The sequence below is a fragment of the Rattus norvegicus genome, chromosome 13, assembly GCF_021556685.1.
Source record: "Rattus norvegicus strain SHRSP/BbbUtx chromosome 13, alternate assembly SHRSP_T2T, whole genome shotgun sequence".
NCBI classification, from domain to species: Eukaryota; Metazoa; Chordata; class Mammalia; order Rodentia; family Muridae; genus Rattus; species Rattus norvegicus.
Genome location: NC_141546.1, coordinates 46,623,649 through 46,646,504, shown reverse-complemented (window position 1 = coordinate 46,646,504; position 22,856 = coordinate 46,623,649). Strand labels below are relative to the sequence as shown.

General features: G+C 51.2%; 1 protein-coding gene and 1 long non-coding RNA gene across 38 annotated transcripts in view; one reads left to right on the top strand and one right to left on the bottom strand.

Moving 5' to 3' along the window:
* Nucleotides 1–22,856, top strand: part of Nfasc (neurofascin) — a 186,575-nt gene that overhangs the window by 109,656 nt on the left and 54,063 nt on the right. For 14 of the 37 annotated variants that reach the window (XM_087579880.1, XM_087579865.1, XM_087579872.1 and 11 more), the window contains exons 4-12: nt 4,107–4,124; nt 4,876–4,981; nt 7,049–7,245; nt 7,532–7,654; nt 9,599–9,769; nt 13,419–13,469; nt 20,491–20,602; nt 21,008–21,192; nt 22,304–22,435. In XM_087579880.1, the coding sequence (XP_087436006.1) occupies nt 4,107–4,124; nt 4,876–4,981; nt 7,049–7,245; nt 7,532–7,654; nt 9,599–9,769; nt 13,419–13,469; nt 20,491–20,602; nt 21,008–21,192; nt 22,304–22,435 (1,095 nt within the window). 37 annotated transcript variants of the gene reach the window in all.
* Nucleotides 7,992–10,914, bottom strand: LOC148001606 (uncharacterized). Its single transcript, XR_015635475.1, has 2 exons — nt 10,723–10,914; nt 7,992–9,891 (listed from the first exon to the last, which is right to left on the bottom strand). It is a non-coding gene; the product is annotated as an uncharacterized LOC148001606 (long non-coding RNA).

Sequence of the window (22,856 nt, the reverse complement as noted above, 5' to 3'; positions counted from 1 at the left end):
GCGCCTGCAGAGCGAACACAGAAACAGATGGTGTGGACTTCTATATTGAAAATATGGATTTCCATGCTCTACTGGAGCTGGAGATACAACAGGAAGCTCACGTACTGCCTGAGGCGGAAGGCTGAGGGCCCTGACTTCCTCGCCATGCACTCTCCGTCCCAGCTTCCTGATGGAGGCCAGGGAGGACTCTTCCTTTTATGTTGTATATACACAGACCAGGCCCTTCCTTGCCTGGGTCACACCTCTCATGGTGATAAAGTCAAGAATGGAGTCTGCATCTTTGGACTGTACTACAGCACATTGATCCTACTTAGTCCTTAGACCCCAGTGGAACTCAGCTGCCCTAGGTCTGACAGGGACCTCCGGGCTCTACTGAGCTCACCGCATGTGGTTCTCACAGTGAATTTGGATGCTGGTGGATGCCATCCTTAGCTGGCCTGTTAGGAAGCAGGAAAGAGGCAGAGGCAGCAGTAGCTGAAGTTGGTCTGGGCTGGCGGCATGGACATCCCATAAAGCACCACACCTCCCTACTTGCCGGAGACGATCTCAATGACTCTTCTGCAGAGCCGAATTCAAAACGACACAGCAAGGGCAAGGACTTCCTTGGCAGGTTTCTCCTCAGGCTTAGCCACGTTCTCTGGGATTGGGACAAGTCAGGTGTTTCTAACGTACCCCCTTTGTTTGTAGGGTGGGACTGAGGGTGTTGGGCTTCAGACTGGCTTGTCAGGTGTCTCCCTCATTTGCCCCTTCAGGGCATTCTCTGTGCCTCTAGAGCAGGGACGTTGCTTCCACTCTGGTGCTTGGCACAGCAGCTTTCTGGAGCAGCCCCCTGGGAGGCTGCACAATCCTCTATTGAAGTGCCCAGCCTCTGGGTCCAACTGCCTTGCCAGCAAAGTCACAGGCCACCTCCCTTCCATTAGCCTGGAGGAGAACAGCATGACCTTTGAAAAAAAAGTAGTGGGTCACCTCATCGACCAGAGCAGCTTTGCCAAAAAGTGAGTTGTCTGGGAGCTTGAGTATACTTTCCTTCTCCCTTCCACTGAAGGGGAATCAGCATTTCCTCCTAGGAGCCCCCAGAAGAGGACGGCAGAATGGAGAGATGCCCCGCCCACCTCATCCAAACAGGGCTATGGGCTGTAACATGCCCATCCCCCCCATCTCCCATCCTCCCAGGAGGGTGCCCAGAAATCAACTACTAGAGCCCAGGAAGGAAAGGGCAGGAAGGCAAAGCCCTGGAGTCAGGGCAGACACAGGCTCACCCCAACAGAGGTGGATTAGATTATCTTCTCCTTCTTAGAAACCAAAGGAACAAGTTCATTCTCCACCTGACATCGCCAGACAGCCAGCTCCATGAGCATGCAGCGGGGTGACAGAGAGAAGCACTGTTGTCCTTGTCCCCAGACAGGCTGTCACCAGCACCACCACCACTTGTCTTCTGGCTTGATTGTGTCCCAGCAATAAATCCCCTGGGAGCTCAGCAGTGACTGAGATGTCATTGTCCCATTAGGCAAGCAGACACTGAGGAGGCCCTGAGGTAGGCAGCACAGCTGGGGACGACAGTCAGCCAGGTCTTATCTGACTTGGCAATCTCCACTTGAGGAAGTACCTGACTACATCCTCAGGGACCTCAGCCTCACGAGGCCTGCGCCTGAGCCCAGCTAACTCACTTAGAGGATGGCTTTTGGAAGCTTTGCAACCACCTCTGGGGAAACTGGTACCCATCTGCCTCTGAAGCCAGGGTCCAAAGGACCGTAGCCATGTGACCACCCCTCCTTGAGTTCAAGATGCTCTGGAAGGAGACCAGAGCCTGGGAGTGGGGTACATGAGGACCAAGAGGCATCGCTGCATCCTGAAATGAAGCCAGAGCCCAGCTGGTAGTTAAAAGGAATGTGCTTAAGTGCCAGTCCTGCCTGTCTGGAGACCAGCCCCCTCTCTCCCTCGTCCCCTCCTGTGCCAGCTGCACCATCTTTCGGTCTTTTTAGAATATCTGTTCTTGGCAGGAATCCCACATGCAGGTGAAGGTGCCAAAGCAAGGAGCACCACAGAGCCTGTGTTCAGGGTGGGAGCACTGCAGAGCCTATGCTCAGAGTGGGAGCACCGCAGAGCCTGTGTTCAGAGTGGGAGCATCGCAGAGCCTATGTTCAGAGTGGGAGCACCGCAGAGCCTGTGTTCAGAGTGGGAGCACCGCAGAGCCTGTGTTCAGAGTGGGAGCACCGCAGAGCCTGTGTTCAGGGTGGGAGCACCGCAGAGCCTATGTTCAGGGTGGGAGCACCGCAGAGCCTGTGTTCAGAGTGGGAGCACTGCAGAGCCTGTGCTCAGGGTGGGAGCACCACAGAGTCTGTGTTCAGGGTGGGAGCACCGCAGAGCCTGTGTTCAGAGTGGGAGCACCACAGAGCCTGTGTTCAGAGTGGGAGCACCGCAGAGTCTGTGTTCAGAGTGGGAGCATCGCAGAGCCTGTGTTCAGAGTGGGAGCACTGCAGTCTGTGTTCAGAGTGGGAGCACCGCAGAGCCTGTGTTCAGGGTGGGAGCACCGCAGAGCCTGTGTTCAGAGTGGGAGCACTGCAGTCTGTGTTCAGAGTGGGAGCACCACAGAGCCTGTGTTCAGAGTGGGAGCACCACAGAGCCTGTGTTCAGAGTGGGAGTACTACAGAGCCTGTGTTCAGAGCCTTGTTGGCTTTCCTTTTGGAGTTTTTTCATTCCTTTGCATCCAGCCCAGGCAGACTTGGACAGGTGATAAGCAGAATGGCCCTTCCTTACTCTGAGGGCCACACCACCCAGCTCATGAAACCTTTCTAAAAGCCATACCACGAAGCCTTTCCTTTGCTGGCAGCCTGCACAGTGGGCCGCTCATTCCCGCCATGCTCCCCCTTATTCATGCCCTTTTCTCTCCTCCTGTGACTCTCCTGGACCTAGGTGAGCCCTGGGTCCCTTCAGGCTGACCTTTCTCAGCCTGCACCTCCTTTTCCAAGTCCCTTCACTCTGGTGGCAAGGCATCAAGATCTCCATGACTCTGCTTTAAAGCATGATACCTCCTGCTCTCCCTAACAGCTCTCACTCTGAAAGGGGCAGCCCAAGGTCCCCATGCACCAGAGTGACACGAGGATGTCATGGTCTCTGTTAAGGAAAGACACTGAAGAGTCCTAGAGACCTGTTTTTGTCTTTTCTCCACATCTGTTTGATCCGAGGCTTGCTTTCCACATCTAAAACCTTGCTGCTACTAACTGCATGGTTCATAGGTCTCAGCACCACCTAGGCATTTGTCAGAAATGTAGGACTCAGAGTGGATGCAGTGTCATTGTTAGAGCACTTGCCTGATGTTGCTAAGGCCCTGGGTTCTATCCCCAGCATGGACGGAAACAAGATAGAATCTAAGCACCACAGCAGACCATTTGAGGCAGAGCCTGCGTCTTCTCCTCTTAGAACTCGAGGAGCAAAAACACACCTGTGCACGGCTCATGAGTTCAGACGGGGCAGGTGAGGACATGTGCAGCCCACCTCTTTGTCCCATTTGTGAGGAACACAAGGAGCAGTAGGCTTGGCCACTTGCCAGGAGTCTGTCATTCAGGGACAGGATCTTTGTAGAACGTGTGTTTGTGTAGGAGAAGCAGTGTGGTGAGGGAGCGAGGTGTGGGGCTCTCTGAGCCCCTATACTTTCGACCTTTGTCCCAGAGAAGTGGTTCAAGTCCTCTCACCCCCAGCACCTCCGTGCTGACCCTGTGCACCAAGGCTCTCCCATCCCCCAGTGGTATGAGATGCCAGAAAACATCTGAAGAGTCTCTTTCAGGCAGTGTTGGCATTTGAGGACATTTGAACTTGCCTGGTAACATCTTCCTTTGGTTACTTACTGGTCCTGCCCCACTCTGTGGATACAACACCTTTTCTATAAAGTATTTGTTTGCTGTGTCTGTTCTCCAGCCTTGCCTGGCTCTTCTGCCAGGCTCCACGTCTGGGAGAAACCCCCCATGCCCAGCGCTGTCCCTACGTTGCCCCACTCCAGCCTTGCATGCTAGGGCAAGAGGACACCGGATAGACAGCTGATCAATTGTGTGCAATAACTCTGTTCTCCTTCTCTCCCCCTCCCAATGCTAACCCACTGGAACTAACAGCAAGCATTCAGAATGAGCGTAAGTGCCTGGTGTGCCTCTATGCCCTTGAGCCTCTGGGAGGTGGGAGGTTGGGAAAAGGCCAGGGGAGAAGGCTGGGCTTGAAATCAGTGGCCTCTTCACTGCCTGCTAGACTGATCCAGCCTAGAGCCCTACCGTGAGTCCTTTACCAATGGAAGAGAACTTCCCCAGGAAGGGGGCGGGGGCAGCGAGGTGGCAGAAGAAGGTCTATCGTTGGCTGGGTTGCTCCTTAGCTACTGCAGTTCATTCATCTACTGCTGGTTGGCACTGCACCTCTGGGCAGAACACCAGCTTAGCAGTACACGGGGAAGCCCTTGGGAAAGTCTAAGGGACCGAAGCCTCTGTTGGCTCTCGACAGTCTGGCCATCTCAGAACCGTCACAGCCCTGAGTTCTACAGTCACAGCTGGTTTTGTTTCTGTCATTCAGCACAAATTTAGCAGGAACGGCTGTGCCCTGGCGGTGTGCTGAGCACTGGGGACGTGGGCTTGGGTGAAAGAAAGCCTGGTTTTCACTTGCTTAGAGGGATGCTGGCTCCTCGTAAAGGGTTCCTATTCCCAGACTCCGTCATCTACCTCTACCCTAAAATGCCATTTAAGAAATTACCTTTTTAGAATAGGATACTTCTCGTGCTTGCTTGCTTGCCCGCTTGCCCAGGTTGTTCCTTGCTGCTCTGGACTTTAGCCACTCCCTAAGCCAAGGGCAGGGCAGGTCTCCACAGTTCTGACTCTTGCCACATGTGTCCTGTTGCAGTGACCCAACCCCCAACGATCACCAAGCAGTCGGTGAAGGACCACATCGTGGACCCCCGAGATAACATCCTGATTGAATGTGAAGCTAAAGGGAACCCCGCCCCCAGGTGAGTAGAGTGGTGGGGGGGCTGAAAATCCACCATCGAAATGAGTCACTTGCCCCATCTTGGTCATGCTGAAGGCAAGCAACTGCAAAGTTTGGCACAGGGCTGGAGGGGATGGCTCAGTGGTTAGGGGTGAGTACTACGCTTGCGGAGGTCCCGAGTCCAGTTCCAAGCATCCCTGTCAGGTGTCTCACAGGCACCTATAACTCTGGCTCCAGGAGGGTGCACTGCCTCTGACCTCCACAGGTAGAAGCAGTCACATATACATACCCCCCCCCACACACACACACTCACTCACTCTTTATTTAAATGTTTGGTTCATCCATCCAAAGAATATGCATTGGCACCCACCAGGTCCCATACGGGCTCACTTTTGATTAGCAGGTGTGACGTGGCCATGTGGCTCAAAACACAGGCTGCTGTCACTGTGTGCTCAAATGAGATAGTTGCTTCAAAGCTCTGAGCCTCCATTTCTTCCTCCCGAGGGGAAACAAACAAACAAACCATAGAACTGCCCTTTTTACAGGGTTTTCACCAATTTCAGCAAATTGGGAAATTTATCTCATAAGGAAACCAGGCTCGAAGGTGTTGAGTGACTTGTCTCTGTTGCAATGAAACCCTGGAATCTCAGTGTGTATCCCAGGCTGGCCTGAAACTCATCATTCTCCTGCCTCAGGCTCCCCTCCTAAGTAGTAGGGTTTCTGCTATATGCCGCTAGACTCAGCTGGATGTTATTTTCTGATGATTCTGGGTGACCATCATCCACCCCATGTTCAGGCTATGGGAAGTCCCTGTTCCTAGCTAACTCAAGGCTTTCTGAGTGTGTCTTTGCTTGTCTCAAAGAAGTCAGTAGACAGGAAGGAGAAGCCTGTCCTGTCCAGACTGGTCCGTGCTGCCACATGGTCTTATTCATTTACCCCTCTTCCTCTGGGGCAGAACCAGTGCCTTCCTGAGAAGAGGGGGGGGGGAGATCTTAAATGCCTACACCACCAGTCACCAGGGTGACCGAACCAGGGATAGAATAGGGTTTAGACCCACTCCCGGACTACCAAGACAGCGCTGGTTCTGCCAAATGATACATTGTAGCGAAGGGAAGATATTAAGTATGCTACTTACTTAGAGTAGCACAGTGTGTCTCAGACGATGAGGTGGGGAAGGTTTCTCTGGCCCTGAGTTGGTGTGAGGCAGTCAAGCCAAGAATGATGAGCTGAGAATAAGCAGGGACTCCCTCATCCCAAGTGGGAGTCACCATATAAGGCCAGTCAAGACACTGGTGTCCATGCCTCTGCCTCTAAGATTGGTCTTCTCCACATGGATCCTCTGAGGGAGACAAGGATTCTGAGCATCCACTGTGGTTTCTGCCTCTTGTGTTTCTACCACATCAGCACAGGGAGCCAAGAATGTGTGCTGCTGGCTTCAATGTCAGGCTGGGGGACAGGAAGATGATGATGATTATGATGATGATGATGATGGTGGTGGTGGTGGTGGTGCCTCTCTTCCTCCTCCTCCCTCCCTCCTCCTCCTCCTCTTCTCTTTTCGCATGAAGGGTGGAACTCAGATCCCTGTACATACCAGGCAAGCACTCTGCTACTGAGCACCCCTCCTTAGGTCTGCAGTGGCATTTTAGGCCTTTCATTCAAAGGAACAGGGCAGCCTGTGCCACTGATGTTAACCAAATTATACTATTGAGGCATGGCAGGGCAGAGGTGGCAACCCTGCATTCCTAGGGGGAGATCAGGAATCACAAGGTAAAGAAAGTCGCTAATTCTGGGTTTGACTCGTTTGTTTAAAGAACCTTTGAGTTATGTGCTCACAGAACAGAACCCACCAGAGAAGCTGGGTGCCTACTACCTGTTGCCAGCCTTAGCTTGTGATAGCACTCATAGATGTGTGGTCCCAGTAGACAGGGCCTGGGTCTTTGCATTCTTCCAAGCTTAGTGGCTCTGCCCAGCCAGGACGGGGTCCATTGGCATGGAGGTAGACTAGAAGTCTGCCATTGAGTGGGGGCTAGGAACCAAGCCATTCCGGTCCTTCCTTAACGGTTGGCCTGCTGGCCCCTGTCGTCCACAGTTTCCACTGGACTCGCAACAGCAGGTTCTTCAACATTGCCAAGGACCCACGGGTGTCCATGAGGAGGAGGTCTGGGACCTTGGTGATCGACTTCCGCAGTGGTGGGCGGCCTGAGGAGTACGAAGGGGAGTACCAGTGCTTTGCCCGGAACAAATTCGGCACAGCTCTTAGCAACCGCATCCGCCTGCAGGTGTCCAGTAAGTGCCAGGGACTCTCTGGTGGGTGGGGGAATACAAGAGGCCCTGCCCTCCGTGGGCCTCTCCCACCTCCAAAAGAAAACTTCCAGACCAGTCAGTACGACTTTAACGGCTGATCTGAGCACTGGAGGAGGGGAGGGGAGAGGTGAGCAGAAGATGAGCATTCACCGTCACCGTCCTCCTTTCAAGGGCCACTCTGTATGTCCTCTCTCTTGCCTCCCCCCATTCTCCCATTTCCCCTTCTCTTGCTGTCAGCTGTACTTCACCCTCTTCTGTTTCTCTCCAGAATCTCCCCTGTGGCCCAAGGAAAACCTAGACCCCGTCGTGGTTCAAGAGGGTGCCCCCTTAACCCTGCAGTGCAACCCCCCACCTGGCCTCCCATCCCCCGTCATCTTCTGGATGAGCAGCTGTAAGTGTGGAAGCCTGGCCTCTCTGAGCGCCCAGCTCTAGAGGGTGCAGTGGATGGGTTGAATGGGGGGTATGGTGGTTAATATTAATTGTGAGCTTCTTAGGCTTTAGAATCATCTTGGAGATGAATCTCCGTCTGTAAGGGATTTCTAGGTGGGTTAACTGAAGTGAGGAAACCCACCCTAAATAGGGAGCCAGGCAGCAGCCTGTATCTCTGTTCCCTGCTTGTGGGTGTTGTGTGACCAGCTACCTCCTGTCTGCCATATGGCGGACTTCCCTTGGACTTTTAAGCAAAAAAGCAAATAAACAAACAACAAAACAAAAACAAAAGCCATTCCTTAAGTTAGCTTGATTCCCAATGCTGCAGGAGGATGGAAACTCGCAGCAGGGCTCACTCTGAGGCCGGAGACCGACGTATGAGAGGCGGATGTTAAGTGACCATGTGGCTCAGACAGCTGTGCAGAGAGGTTGCCGGTGCTGTGTGGTCATGAGCAGGTGGCTTCAGAGCTCCGAGGAGAGCTTTGTGCACTGCCATTGTCCCTCTCTTCCTCCTCACATGTGGGGAAGGGTGTCTGGCCATCAGATGTCACATTTATCACTGAGTTAGGTCCATGACACCCCATGAGTGGATCTCACGGCCCTCCTCTTCTCTCTGTCCTCATCATCTCCCCAGCCCACAGTCTCATCATTGTGTCTCCCTAGGCCTTGAGAATGGAATCAGGGAGCCTCGTTTGCATGTTTTTACTGCTCCTCTCTTGCTTCAGGACAAGCCTAGACTCCTTTACCTGGGACAGTCACCTCTGTGACCTTTTGCCTCTCCAGCCCTTCCCCCTCACCCTTTAGTTCCAGAAGGCTACAGACACATTCCTCCAGGTCCTCAGGACCTTGAAGGTCTGTCCTTGTGGCTGACACAGACATGCAGACTTCAGGCTTCTCCTCAGGACTCCGTAGAGGACAAGCCCCCCTCTGCAATCCCACCCTTCCCCCCAGTACACGCTCCTCTCCACACCACATTACAACGACTTCTCTATAACCCTTCTCTCCTGCTAGACCGGGGGTTTGTCTTTCTTTTCCAAACCCCTGGAACATGTGACCTGGCACATAGTAGGCCCTCAGCAGATCTCTGAGGAGCGCTATTTGAAGAGCAGAGCACTTGTTGTGGGACAGTTGGTACCACAGACATGAAAAAGAAGCTGCGGGACAGGAAGTAGATCGGCCTGAAGTGTAGGTCAGCAGACGGACAGCCTAGAGAGCTCACCCTCTGCTAACATCAGGTCCTGAAAGCCTGCCCTGTTGACATCCTCAGCCACAGCTGTGAGGACGTTCACTCCCAGTTCTGCTGTTCGCTGTCTCTGAAACCGGAAGGCCTCTTAAAAACCGACAGTGTGGATCATCAGTTGCCATACATCTGACGATTATAATCGAAAGTTGCATTTTGTTTTCTTAAGGGTAAATGAAATAAAAAACCGTATTATAGTTGGTGATGGCTAAAGGCCAAGTTCAGATGTCCTTAGCGCACTCCTGAGAGCCGTAGTACGTTCAGGCATCAGCTGACTACTGAGGTATAAAGATAGAAGAGCGTCACTTGTGGCCTGCACAGCGCTCCCTGTACAGTGTGCACACTCGGTTCCTGACTCAAGGAGCAGGCAAAGACCGTGCTCTCCCTCTGGCCTTGAGGTCGGACAGGTTGTGGCACAAGCGGGAATTGGAAAACTGTGGTCACAGAACCTGGGCAGAGTGAGCGCGTCCGTCTGGGTTTAAATGCACCCTCGCATGCATTCAGCCGTCCACTGTCCTGTAAGGAGGGGGGCACACCCTGCTGCAGCACTGGGAGTTGCTCACTAATGGCAGGAAGCTCCAGATTCCACCTGGTCTCCTGAACTGCAGAGACGATTGTCACCGAGTCCGCCTGCTAACCTCCTGTCACTCCTCTGCTTCCCCACAGCCATGGAGCCCATCACCCAGGACAAGCGTGTCTCCCAGGGTCACAACGGGGACCTGTACTTCTCCAACGTCATGCTGCAGGACATGCAGACCGACTACAGCTGCAATGCACGCTTCCACTTCACCCACACCATTCAGCAGAAGAATCCCTTCACCCTCAAAGTCCTCACCAGTAAGTGGAAGCCCTGCTGGGGCTGGGGCCCCAGGGCGCAGTCCCTAAGAGCACACATCATGCATGTCTGAAGTCAGCCCAGAATCCTCTCTGGCTCATGGTGCCTCAGCCTTGTGCAGCATCTGTGGATGCAGAAGCCTTGTGTTAAATGTAGTCCTATGCTAAGCCAGTGTTTGTACTTTGGTAGGAACCAGAGTCACCTACTGAAGGCCAGCCCTGTCTTATCCCAACAGGCTTGGGTTCTCTGGACCCTTGGCGTTCATTCAAAAGTTCCTGGGGTTAGAGATGACTTTAAGTGACCAGCACATCAGGAGTCCCTGTTTTTCACTTCTAGTCCCTGGTGTTTCCAGGAGGAAGCCAGTGCCTAAGACAGTAGCATCAGTGGACAAATTGAACAAATTGTGTCTGTATCTGTAGTGCGTTTTTTCTGAGCCACACGGACGTGCTGTGCCTATAAACTGTAGATTTATCTTTCACATTGTGGGATTTAGTTTTATCCCCTTATTGTTTCTAATAAAAAAAGATAGGATCCCCTGACCCACTACAGTGGTAGTGGCTCTCTGCAGAGGTACACAAGGACAAGCCAGGCAGGAGCGTCAGCGATGCAATCCTTAGCTCGTTCAGGATATTGCCTGGGTTCATTTACACCACGGACAGGTAAAGAGTCTCTAGTCTGTCTGATTCATGCTGTGAAAGTCATTGTCGGTGTTGTGCTGTGGATGGCGAGGAATGTGAGGACACCAGGCCAGGGACGCCACAGGTCAAAATGAGACTGAGCCTCTGCTTTTCAAGATCTGCCTCCAGGGGCTCGTGCTGCCCTGGGAAGTCCCCTGGGGGAAAGTCTAGGTGCCTTGTTCAGCACTGGGAGGCCTCTTTAGTCTGTGCCGGTGATGGGCAGGTACACCACAGCGTCCACACAGCCTCATCCCTTTCCTCGGGGATATAATGCTCACCTGTAAGAACCATCATCCTCTAGTTTGCCTCTCCTGGTTTCTTCCTCTTTTAGTGTGGCCGCTGTCGTCATCATCGTCGTCCTCCTCTTCCTCCTCCTCTTCTTTTCAGTTTCTTTTCTTCCTCCCTCTTCCTTGACTTCTTTTCTTGCTATTCTTTCCCTCTGAACGCCTTTTCCCCTCCTCTGGTCACCCGCCTCCTTGTCTGGAATCTGTCTTTACCAGTGGGTGTTGTCTGCCAAGATGAGACAGACAGCCCAGGGCATTGCTCAGAGCCCAGCATGGAGCCTTCGGGATCCTGCAGAGTCCCTGGCTCTCTGACTCCTGGACCCACCCCAGGAGACCCCTGGGAAGGGAAGGACTTGCCTGCTGTGCCTGCTCAGTGTACTCCAGGTGACTCTGCCAGCTGGCTGAATGAAGGGGGACGGTGTAGTCTGCCCAGGACCTCTGAGTGGCCCCTGCCAGGACAGGGCTGGCAATGAGGAGGAGCCAGTAGGAGGGACAATGCCATCCAAAGGAGGAGGATCGTGCACTGCCTTCCTACCCAGCTAGAAAGGGTGATGCTGGAGTCAGTCCGCCGCTGCGGGGCGTGAGCCAGGTGCCATGCTGTTCTGGGCAGAGCCCGGGAGCATGTACAGGTTAAATGACACTTAGCCATGGGACTTTCCAGAAGCCTTCTTTTCTCTAGAGGATGTCAGTAAGGGATACTTGTCTCTGCTTCACCTCAAGTCTCCTGTCCCATTGGAAACTCTCCTCTCCAAAGGACAAGAACCCTCCTTGGTAACCTCAACAGAATGTTACCAGCTTCCTGGAGTCCTCCCAAGAGCAGCTCTGGCTGGAAACAAGTTCTGGGCATCTGAGCCAGCCTAGAATTGGGCGCAGTTTCTTAAAATAACACAGTTGGGCTCTGTTGACTTTCCTGTCTAGAAAGGGCACAGGCTTTCTTTACCTCCTTCAGAACCAGGTCTGGGTGAGAAGCCAAGTTGTCTGCTTGTAGTTTGCCTTTGGGGACAAAACCAGTCTTATTTTATATTAATTTCATCAAAGGAAGAAGAGAAAGATATATACATATATTAACATAAATGTATATATTAACATATATAAACATATATATGTAAATATATATGTGTGTGTGTGTGTACACCAGACAACCTAAATATTATTTTTAATCTGTTTTAGAATGAAGTAAAAGGTAACCAGGTTGAGTCAGACTGACACGTGACTTTGTCCACACTGTGACAAGCATGAGGGCTCGACCGCTCCAGTAAGAGGCATCCTGGTTAGAGAGGAGGGTGTTTATCGAGGCCGACAGTGGAGTGTTCCCTACACTTTCTGGCTGTGTTCAAATGGTATTCCTTAAGGACAGAGTCTCCCTAAATCTCTTACATATGCTCCCACAGCTGTAGCAAGCTTGGCACATTGCTCCTCCCCCGGAAGCGAGACAGGCTCTGTTATACCTGGGACCATGGGAGTGAAGAAGCCCCTTTTATCTAAGCATGGCATTGTGCTCCCCCAGAGGAAAAAGAGAATCTTCTCTCCCAAGCACTGCCTCAGCCCCACTTCCTGGTACCACTGACCCCTTCATTCCACTGTGGACCAGTTTCCACCTTCCAGCCTACATCCATCCAAATTGACTTCCAGAGCAGACCAGGGAGCGTGGTTCGATACCAGGCCCAGAGAAGAGCTCTCAAGCCCTCTTACAGTCGCTTGAGATGGGACTTGGTCTGTCTTTAAATATGCAAGTGTTCTAACACAGCCCCCTGGCTGCCCCTAGGAAGTTGGACTGAGTCCTGGCCTCTCAGGCTGTTGCTTGGCTTCCAGTCAGCTGCATACTCCCTCCCCTATGGGCGCCGTCAGAACGTGAACCCTTGAAGGGGGTGGGTAGTGAGTGAAACAGCAACTTAAGGGCAGAGGCGTATTTATGCGTCCTGTTCTAAAATGTCTTCATGGAAGACTGAAGGACCAAGGCCTTTCTTTAGTCACTCACATTGATTGGAGTGGCAGCCACTGATACCGCTTTTTAAAGAAAGTTCCTGCCCCCTTTGTTTTTTCAGAGAGCTCTGGGTCTCAGACAGAGGACTCGACCCTTCATCTTGCTGTCCTGACCCACTCTTTCAGGACCCTCCACCAGGGTCTCCCTGCAGAGGCCTGTCAGGGTCTACAGTGATGGCCACATGGTCACATGCATGCCCAGAAGCAGGCATGTACCACGCACTCACGCACACCTACCCCCTGCAGTCTAGCTGCTGACAGGCAGGCTTTGCTGTCCTCCACGGGTGTCACTAACACTCCTTTTTCTCTAGCTGGTCTCACGTGGAGTCCTGGGGGCCTGGGGAGAAGCTGGTTCAGAGCCAGCTACAAGATGCTACAAGACACTAACTAATTCTTACCTCATTTGTTCAAAGTATAGATGGACCAAGCAGAGTTCAAGCCTAATATCTCTACTTTCAAAGTAATCCTGTTTTATTATTGCTTTCTTTTGCAGGGTTTAACCACTTTGTTTTCTTTGAGCTCCTTTGCGTTGATTGTTCGCTACCAAGTGCATCCCTCTTCCAGCTGTGTCGTTTTCGTTTGCAAAACCCACTGGTGCTCGCCTCATTCGTGATGTGGCTTTGCATTTCCGTTCTCTCCCTCCTCATGTTCGCACCCATACCCACCCCGTGCCTCCCTGTTTGCTCACCCTCTTTTGTTTATTGCAGACAACCCCTATAATGACTCGTCCTTAAGAAACCACCCTGACATATATAGTGGTGAGTCCGAGGAGTAACCTCTCCTGTCCTAACCCACTTTGGCTAACTTGACTGATACCGTGACATTAACTCCTCCTGGGTGGCAGAGAGGACAGCTGACCAGGCCAGGTGCCAAACGGGACACCTCGGGACACTGTCTGCCTGGAGCAAGGCGGTCAGTGGTGGGGGCGTCTGAGGTGGGCTCACCTTGAAAGTTCCTCCAATGTGCAAGTCTCCCTTTGCTGAATTCTCAGAAGGTGGCTTCAAGCAAGGGAGATCTCCCTGAAAGACTCAGCAGAGACTTAAGGGTCAGTGGAGATGGACGGAAAGTGGACTTTTGCATCACTGTGCCCAAAATATCTGAGAAACAACTTGAGAGATGAGAGATTTGTGTCGGCTTACAGTTCCGGAGCATTTTGGTCCACTGTGGCGGGACGCGGGCACACGGTCACTTGTGGCAGTTTATAGAGAGGCTGTTCACGTCACAACAGACTAGGAAGCAGAAAGCAAGCTGAAGGGCCAGATGTCCTCCAGGGACCCACCTCTAGTTACCTACCTTTCCCAGCTAGACCACCCCTCCTGAACCTCTCACCCACCACTGCATCAGCACCATGAGCTGAGGACCAACCATGAGCTAGGGCAGGGGTACATTTCAGATTTAACGGTCACAGAGGCTATCTGAGAAGAGGTGAGAGTCCACAGTCAGGAGGAAACAGGAAATCTGGCTCCTATTTTGTGGTATGAAGAGCTCAGCCAGCTTCTGTTGAGTTAACTCTTCGGTGTCTGGTATGAATTACCTGCTCTATAACTTCATTTTTTTTTTTTTGTTTTTTTCCTGAGAGTACTTTGGCATAGCCAGGTCCTGGAGCTCTTTGAAAGCTGGAGAGAGGGCTCAGCAGTCTGACTGTTCTTGCAGAAGACCCAGGTTTAATTTCTAGCACCCATATAGTGACTTAGACTCATTTGTAACCCCCTTTCATGGAATACAACACCCTCCTCTGGCCTCTGCAGGAATCAGGCATGCGCATGGTACACTAACGTGCTGGCAAAATATGCATAGGCATAAATAAATCTTTCTAAAGACGATTTAAGGTTTCTCTAGAAAATGCTATGAATAATCCAAGTTCTCTCTCCAGGTGAGTATAAATGTCCACCCATGTCCTTTTCGCCCTTCCGGCAGCATAGACAAGCCCAGTGCCCACCAGCCACATCTGCAAGTCATGGAACGATCATGATGAGTTATATTTCTAGCAAACCACAGCTGTCTGCACGCTCTGATTAATGGGGGAGCTAGCTATTTGCACACCTGAGTCTCCCCTCACTGTGGCTCATGAGTGCCTTGTGTTCCATGAGCAGCCGTCAGGCTCAGCATTTGCTGCATTTGACAAAGCAGCTGGTCCCTTTATCAATTATGCTTCTGAGCTGAGTCTAGGTCCCCGAGGGGATCTTTGGGAGCTCAGATAGGTAGGACTGAATGTCTTTACTGAGGTTGCTGGTATAAGCAGTGATCAGAGTCTGGAGTGGAGGCTGAGAAATGAGAGCCAGGGGAAACAGAGGTTCCAACTTGGCACCAAGCAGCAAGAACCACGCTGGGACTTACTGCCCAAGGAAGCAGGCAGCCTTTGTTAGATTCTGGGGGTTATTTGTTTTCAAAGTAATGGAGCCAACCACCGCTGTGCCAAAGGCGCTGCTGGAATGTGCCTTTTTCTAAATGGAACCCCAAATATCTATTGTAGGAAGTGCTCTGAAATCCAGAACATCCCGTAGGTCGCCTGGCTCAACCTTGTTGTTGTAAAAATATAAAAAATTAAAAAAAAGTATGGTTGTCTTTTACCTCTCTAGGTCTGTCACCTCAGTGCCCCAAGATGTCTGCTAGATATCTTGGCGGAAACACATCCCAACTCCAAGGAGGCCCAGTGTCTCCTGCTGCAGCACACTTTCCTACTACACTCAAACCATCACATAAAAGAACACACAACACAATAATCTTTGACCCAATTGGTAAGATATAATTCCCCTCCTAGACATACAAAGCCCAGTACCATCCATCCCTTAAGAACATTAATAACAACCTGTAAAAAACACAGAGCGGAATCTTAACATCACCTGCCATGGCTTCTCGCCCTCTCCCTCCTCTCTCTTCCTTCAAACTCTTCTCCCGCCCATCCTTCCTTCTCATCCAATGGCAGGCCTCCTTCTATCTTGTTCCTGCCCTCACCTATATTTTACAATTTAAATGGGGAGAAGGTTCTGGTGAAGTGACCTGAGTCCTGAGCATGTGACTAGGCAGCTGTCCTTGGGGCAGTGGAATTAGTATCAACATACAGATAACTCCAGGGCAAACCACAACACAACCTCTTTGCTTTGTGTAAGGCAGGGGGGTGTAAAGTTGTTTATCCATGGAAGATGGCCGAGAGATTTCAGCCTTGTCACCCAGCTTGTCCCCAGAGCTCAGCAGTTTCAGAAGAGAATAGTGAGATCCAAGAGTTGCTCAGGACTGTGAGACCGACAGAGCTCACATGGAGACTGAGCCCTGATTCTCAGTCCCCACCAGGAGGCTGGCATGGCCTGAAGCTTCGAGGAAGGATGTAAAATTAAGAGAGGCACACACTTAACAAAGGTTTTAGACAGAAAAGGCAAACAAGAAAATGAGGACGTTCTTCCTGGGTACACAGAGCTCCTAGCCAAGGGACATGGTCAGTGACAAAAGTCCAGTTCATACCTCTCTTTGGCTCAAAACACGATATGTCTCTTTTCTAGAAGTAGGGTCAGCCTGTTCTAATGATCTGCACAGAGAGTTAGCATTCTCTGGACATGGGCACCTCCCCTCTGATTGGCAGAGAAAGGCACTTGGGTTTTGTTCCATCCAGAAAGCTGGTGTTTTATAGTGTGTATCTGGCACTGTGCTGTCTCCAGTCGCCAGGACACACCACCGGGTGACACTAGGCAAGCCATTTAACGCTTCACAACTCTGATTCCCTCATCTGCCAAATGGGTGGATTACTAGCCTGAAAGACGGTTGGAAAGGTTAAAAAGGGTCATGACCCACAGCTGCTAAGCTGCAGTACACGCTGACAATGTTACTACAGAACCCGCTGTTGGATTTAAAGGGGGAAGTTTCGTGGGGACTGGATTGTATATAGGCCATCTGTTTCTAAATTAAGGGAGCTGTGGAGACTTTGAAGACAAGACCGGGAAAGCAAGGCAGGCACACTTATAGGAGGAGAACTACTCCACAGGGAGTGACGTTAGCGTACGCCAGAGAAATGAAAACTGCCCGGTTTTCAAGAACTGGGTAAGGAGAGAAGCTACAACTATTGCACAAATGCAGGATTCAAATTAATTTTACAGAAGGAGTTTCCTAACACCAAGACACATCAAGTGTTTCTAGATACACACACACACACACACACACACACACACACACACACACACACACACACACACACCTGTCCCATATCTTTTGCTCTGCTATTCCTGGGGCCAGGACGCCTGCTTCACATGCCTCTGGTCCTCAGTTCTAAGAACTAAAGGCAGCAGAGAGAACTGGATGTAGGGTCCAGCTACCACAGAAGGCTGCATTTGGCAAAGGTCCCCAGATGCATCTGAGGTCTTGAACCATGTTCCGCTGACATGGCCTACTGAGTGAAAGGAACAGCTAAGTCTGTCAGCACTTTTGGCCTGTCTCAGTAGAAGAGAGCAAGAAACTGTTTCTCGTTTGACCCTTTAAAGCCAATTTGATTAAAGTGGGGTCATGACCTGATGTCCCCTGACTGACCATCTGGCTCTGGGGATCCATGAGTTCTCTCTGTGCCTCAGGCACCTTTTCTTAAGTTTATGCAGTTTTGAGCTTGGCATCAGTCAGGGTTTCTATTCCTGTACAAACATCATGACCAAGAAGCAAGTTGAGGAGGAAAGTGTTTATTCAGCTTACACCTCCACATTGCTGTTCATCACCAAAGGAAGTCAGGACTGGAGCTCAAGCAGGTCAGGAAGCAGGAGCTGATGCAGAGGCCATGGAGGGATGTTTCTTACTGGCTTGCTTCCCCTGCATTGCTCAGCTTGTCCAAGACCAACCCAGGGACAGCACCACCCACAATGAGCTGGGTCCTCCCCTCTTGATCACTAGTTGAGAAAATGCCTTACAGCTGGGTCTCATGGAGGCATTTCCTCAACAGAGCTCCTTTCTCTGTGATAACTTAAGCTTGTGTCAAGTCGACACATAAAACCAGCCAGTACAGCATCTGTATCCTGGGGTTCTTTGATATCAAGGTAGACGCAACCTGAACTGGTTTTGGGCAGAGCATCCCTCTCCCCAGAGTGAAAAGAGCTGTCCTAGCTAAAGAGATATCTTTTACCACATAGAACCTCGAGCAAAAGTTCCCTTCATCTTGGTAGTTATTGGTTCCTGTGTCTCCTCCATGGAGAGAAACCAGGTTCCCTCCCTTGGGGACAGGGGCTCCCAAAGTCACCAGCCAGATCCTCTTGCTTAAGCTTTTATGTGAGTTCCTCCTGCACAGCTGACATTTTTCAAAACCTCCCTTCAGCTCCAGCCTTCTTGTTCCTCTGTAAAGCCACTAGTCATCACGGTCCCCTGCAAGATTCCATATCCTTAAGAATCCAGTCGAGATGCTCTGGACCTCCTCTCTTCACTCCCTCCCCAGCTTCTTGGCTCTGAGCTTATCAGTTGCTACCAAGGAAAGCTGGGATCTTAGACACTGAGGATAGGAAAGCAGACCAGAGCAGTTAACACAGGAAAAAAAAATGCCCTTCTCCTTCACCTCTTGGCCTTCGGATTTTGGTTTCTTTGATTGGAGTTATCTGCAACATTGTGAAACTACGGATGAAGAATGGGGACAAAGTAACTCCTCCAGCCTCAGACTGAGAGGCAACCACAGCAACACCGCTCAGAATCCTAAACAGCGAACTTGTAAGCTTAGGCAAGTCGGTTTCCTTTGCTAAAAACACACAAGTGGTAACATTTATTGTGAGGATTAAACATGCTGACACTGCAGACCAACCAGTCACAGCATTTGGCCCTTATTAAATCCTTACTGGGCGGTGCTGACTCCCTCTGACTTGCAGGGTAATCTTTCATTTCCTTTGAACATGGCGTGCTTCTTTCCTAAGATACTCCTGCGGGTTGGAACCCCACACCCTATATACTGTGTGGTGCTGCTCTATGTAGCTTTTCTCTGGTCACACTCCTATGGGTCATGACGCCCAGAGCAGGGCTCTGTGCTAATAATCTTCTTGCTCCCCATCCTTACTGCTTCCCTGACACTGGGGGGGTTCGTGCTACATGCTGTGGGGGTAAATTAAGATTCCAGAGGGTCACAGACTGGCTCCTCTAGACGTCACTTGTGTGGAATGAGTGTGGTGACTGAGGTGCACTCTTTTCCGTGTCATTACAGGGGTTACAACTCTGGACAGACTCACCCACTTGGTGTGGATCTCCTGCTATAGAATCTCTGTCCTTTGGGGGCCTGTGTCTGTGTTTCCTTGACCCCCCCCCCCTTTTTGGTGTCTGTGTGATGAGAGGAAGCTACTGCTTCCTGGTTACAGAGAATGGATGCTGCTAGGCCTCCTGCAGGTATAGACAGTAACCAACTAACCACTTAATGGATTAACCCTGCAGTTGCCACTGTGCTATATGTGTGTGCTGGTGTGACAGATGAGACCATGTGGGAATAAACTCTTGCCTCCTTTCTTGTTGTTTCTTCTTCCCCCTTTAACTTGTTTGCTCCACAAATATTTCCTGAACACGTGCTATTCTGTTGTGCCAGGAGCCCAAATACCTCAGTGTGCGTTTTAACGTTTCTTCCCTTGACAAGAAGATGAGAGATAAATCAGTTCTGAGATGTTTCCCAGTGGCTAGCGAAGAGAAGCTGGGCATCCTCAGGACTCAGGACAGGAGCCTCCCTGATTCATTCAGTTACCCGCAGGCGCAACCAGCTTCACGAGTTACTGAGTCGGGATACCCACCAGCCGGTCTTCACCCCACCAGCACCAGATAAACCCAGATGGATGCCTTTGTTCTCACTCCAGGCATCCTCAGCCCCCCCCCCCCCAGCAGCCCTGCCCCCCCCCTGCTCCCCATTTGTCTGCTGAGCCTCCGACACAAGGTATCTCAGGCTAATATTCATCTTTGAGTCTTTGACCTCCTCCAGTTTCCTGTTTGACTTGGGATTCCTGGTTGAACAGTGGGTTTGTTTGTTTGTTTGTTTTTTGTTTTGTTTTTTTTTTTTAGTTTACCCATTTCCATGGATTTGTACCAAGAGTATAGGAAACAGGCAAGGCTCCACTCTCCATGGATGCACCCTGATTGGCATGGTCCCTTCCATGGGGAACAGTGTCAGTGTGTAGACCACCCAGCCTCTAAAACCTGTGTTGAAGATCCCTGCCTATCTCACGGCTGCCCCAGCCTAGTTGAACTGTTAGTCACCTTCCCCCATCTTGGCTGCCATTTGCCCCACCTACACCTGCCCCGTCTGTTGTGAAGTCAAGAATTAGGAGACAGCTTTCCAGTCATTTCTCCTTGTCCATTCTTTGTGTCTTTGCTAAGCCATTAATAATTCTCTGTTTATCTGGAACAGCTGATGGTGTTGTGTCATCCCAACTCCTTATCAGGGTCCCAAAGAATAGGTTGTTCTATGTCCCCAACCTATGGCTTCTTTTTCTTCCATGTCCCCGTCCGGGGAGGATAGACCAATGCTGAGACGACCTAGCCTGGGGGCCCCTCCATCCCAACACAGATGCCAGAGATGGGCCTTTCAATGCTTCACAACCCCTCCCTGTCCTAGAGGAAGCGAAGGGCTTCTGGGATCCTCTCAACAGAACCTGGAACTCATTACATACATGTGCTGGTGGAGCAGAGGACCCCCAAGCTTCAAAAAAACATCTTTTAAAGACACCCAGATGCTAGAGGGGGCGGTGGCTTGGGCTAGAAGGACCCAGCAGTGGTGATGACATTTCTTTCTAACCTAACAGTGTTGGCGCACCTCACAGGAGTCTCACAGAAGTTTGTTCTGTCCTGTTTCAGCCCGAGGAGTTGCGGAAAGAACACCTAGCTTCATGTATCCCCAGGGCACGTCAAGCAGTCAGATGGTACTGCGCGGCATGGACCTGCTGCTGGAGTGCATTGCCTCTGGGGTGTACGTACAGTCTGCACCATCTTCTAGCCCTGCTCCTGAGGGAGGGGTGGGCATCAGTCCATATATTTTGGAGGCAGACCCATATACAGGGAAAGCAAGCAGGCCCATGAGCGGAACACTGTATGTCTGTCATCCGCACCCTACTTTGGCTGTCTCTGCTTTGGAAAGAGAGAAAAGGCAGTGTCTAGGCATACTACAGATGCATTAAATCACGTTATCTTAGCTCTGCCTTTCTGTGGGACCCTGTGACCAGACAGCCTCCTCTGAACAGGAAAGCCCAGGTTTTAGGGGGCATATACTTCCCTTCTGGGCCCCAGCCTACTGTTCAGGATGTCTGAACATCAACCTCTTTAGAAGACACATTCGGTAAAGGACCCTTTGTTTTCTGCTTGATCCCTGGACTAGCCCAACACCAGATATTGCATGGTACAAGAAAGGTGGGGACCTCCCATCTGACAAGGCCAAGTTCGAGAATTTTAACAAGGCTCTGCGCATCACCAATGTCTCTGAAGAGGACTCTGGGGAGTATTTCTGCCTGGCCTCCAACAAGATGGGCAGCATCCGGCACACGATCTCGGTGAGAGTAAAGGGTACGTTGTGTGTATTTCTCATTATGATTATGTTGCCAGCCCTGAACACAAATGTCATGACACCCTTCCCACTGTGGCCGGGAGGCAGGGGGGGTGGGGGAACTTCCAGTGTCCTGGCTAACGGCAATGCTGGGCTGCCATGGTGGTCTCACTCCAGGGTGTGCAACTACAACCCATTCGTGGTCGTGAATACTGGGGGAAGGACATTTACCTTGGTATTTGCCCAGCTCTGGGCTCTCTGTGCAAGTGAGATCCCCCACAGAGCCTTTTCTTTGATTTTGCATTCCCATCTGTGGTGTGTCGTGTTAGCCCGTGCTGTCTGTCCTGTATGCATGGCACTGTGCTGCTGCTTCTTAAGGATGGGAGTCATCATGGACCAAAGCATTTTTAAGCCACTTCCCTCCTGCTCAAAGCTCATACAGCTCGCCTGAGCTGTCTGGACACTACAGCTCCTGTCCTCATGGGGCCCCGTTTATATGATGGGCTGGGTGGGTCATTACTCAGCCTGGGAGGTCGAGGGCTGAGGGCTGAGTACCACAACCTTCTCAACCTACAGCTGGCTGACCGTAGGACCTTGTCCTCAGCACTTTACACACGCACGTACGTTCTCATTCTTTTTGGTGAGCAACGAGATTCTGGAGGCTTTAATCTAGAAGTTTTCTTTTCTCAGAAAAATCCACGTCTTCACAAGAAACTGTCCAAATAGTGGGAAGGCGCAAATAGCCAAGAATGGCTCTAACCAGAGTCAAGTGCCTAAAAGAAAAGAGTTCAGGACTTTTCATTCTTATAACAACAGACTCCCAAAGGGGTGAGACCAAGAGCTTCGTCAACGCCCCTGACGGCTCAGAGCCTCAGCCACTCGATCCCTTGACGACTCAGCTGTAGTCTAGATGAACCCCAGCATCCCTGCACTTTAAACGCCCTTTGGAGCGTTCTAACAAGCAGACTGCTCTGTGGGCTTAGCTAATCGGCCACCTGCAGGCTGGGCTGAGCTATCATCCTGAGGGTAAATGACTGGGGCAGGGACTTAGGGGGTTGCCCTCCCACAGGAACCTACCTGGCTTCTCGTGCCTGGCCTGTGCCATCTACCTCTGCCTGCCTTGTCTTTCAGCTGCCCCATACTGGCTGGATGAGCCCAAGAACTTGATCCTGGCTCCTGGTGAAGATGGGAGGCTGGTGTGTCGAGCCAATGGGAACCCGAAGCCGACCGTCCAGTGGCTGGTGAATGGAGACCCTTTGCAATGTGAGTCAGGCTGCTGTCCAACTCCATCCATTCCCTCCTAGAGCCCGTGGTTATGTTCCTGTGTTTAGAGATCCGCGATTCTTTGTGGTTTTCTTAACCTTTGCTTTCTGCTCAATAACTCCAGAGCCCAGTTTAAAATCTGAACACTGAAGCCTCAACTCAGGTTTGGATTCTGAAGGGGTAGGTGGGGTTTAGAAGGTTAAGTTTTTTGTCATTCACCAATGATGGATCTAAGTCTTACTCTCTAACAAGGGCAGTCTAAAAGGCAGCGTTATATGACTGTGTGGAAGACTGTGGCTGAACACAAGGAAAAACAAAAGTATTTGGGGGAAACTTTGGTCCTGTCCAGATGGATTGAGTAGGGGTCCCGGGATCCCTTTGAGCTGATGATGTTGGTCTGGTTTTCACATTACATTCTGTC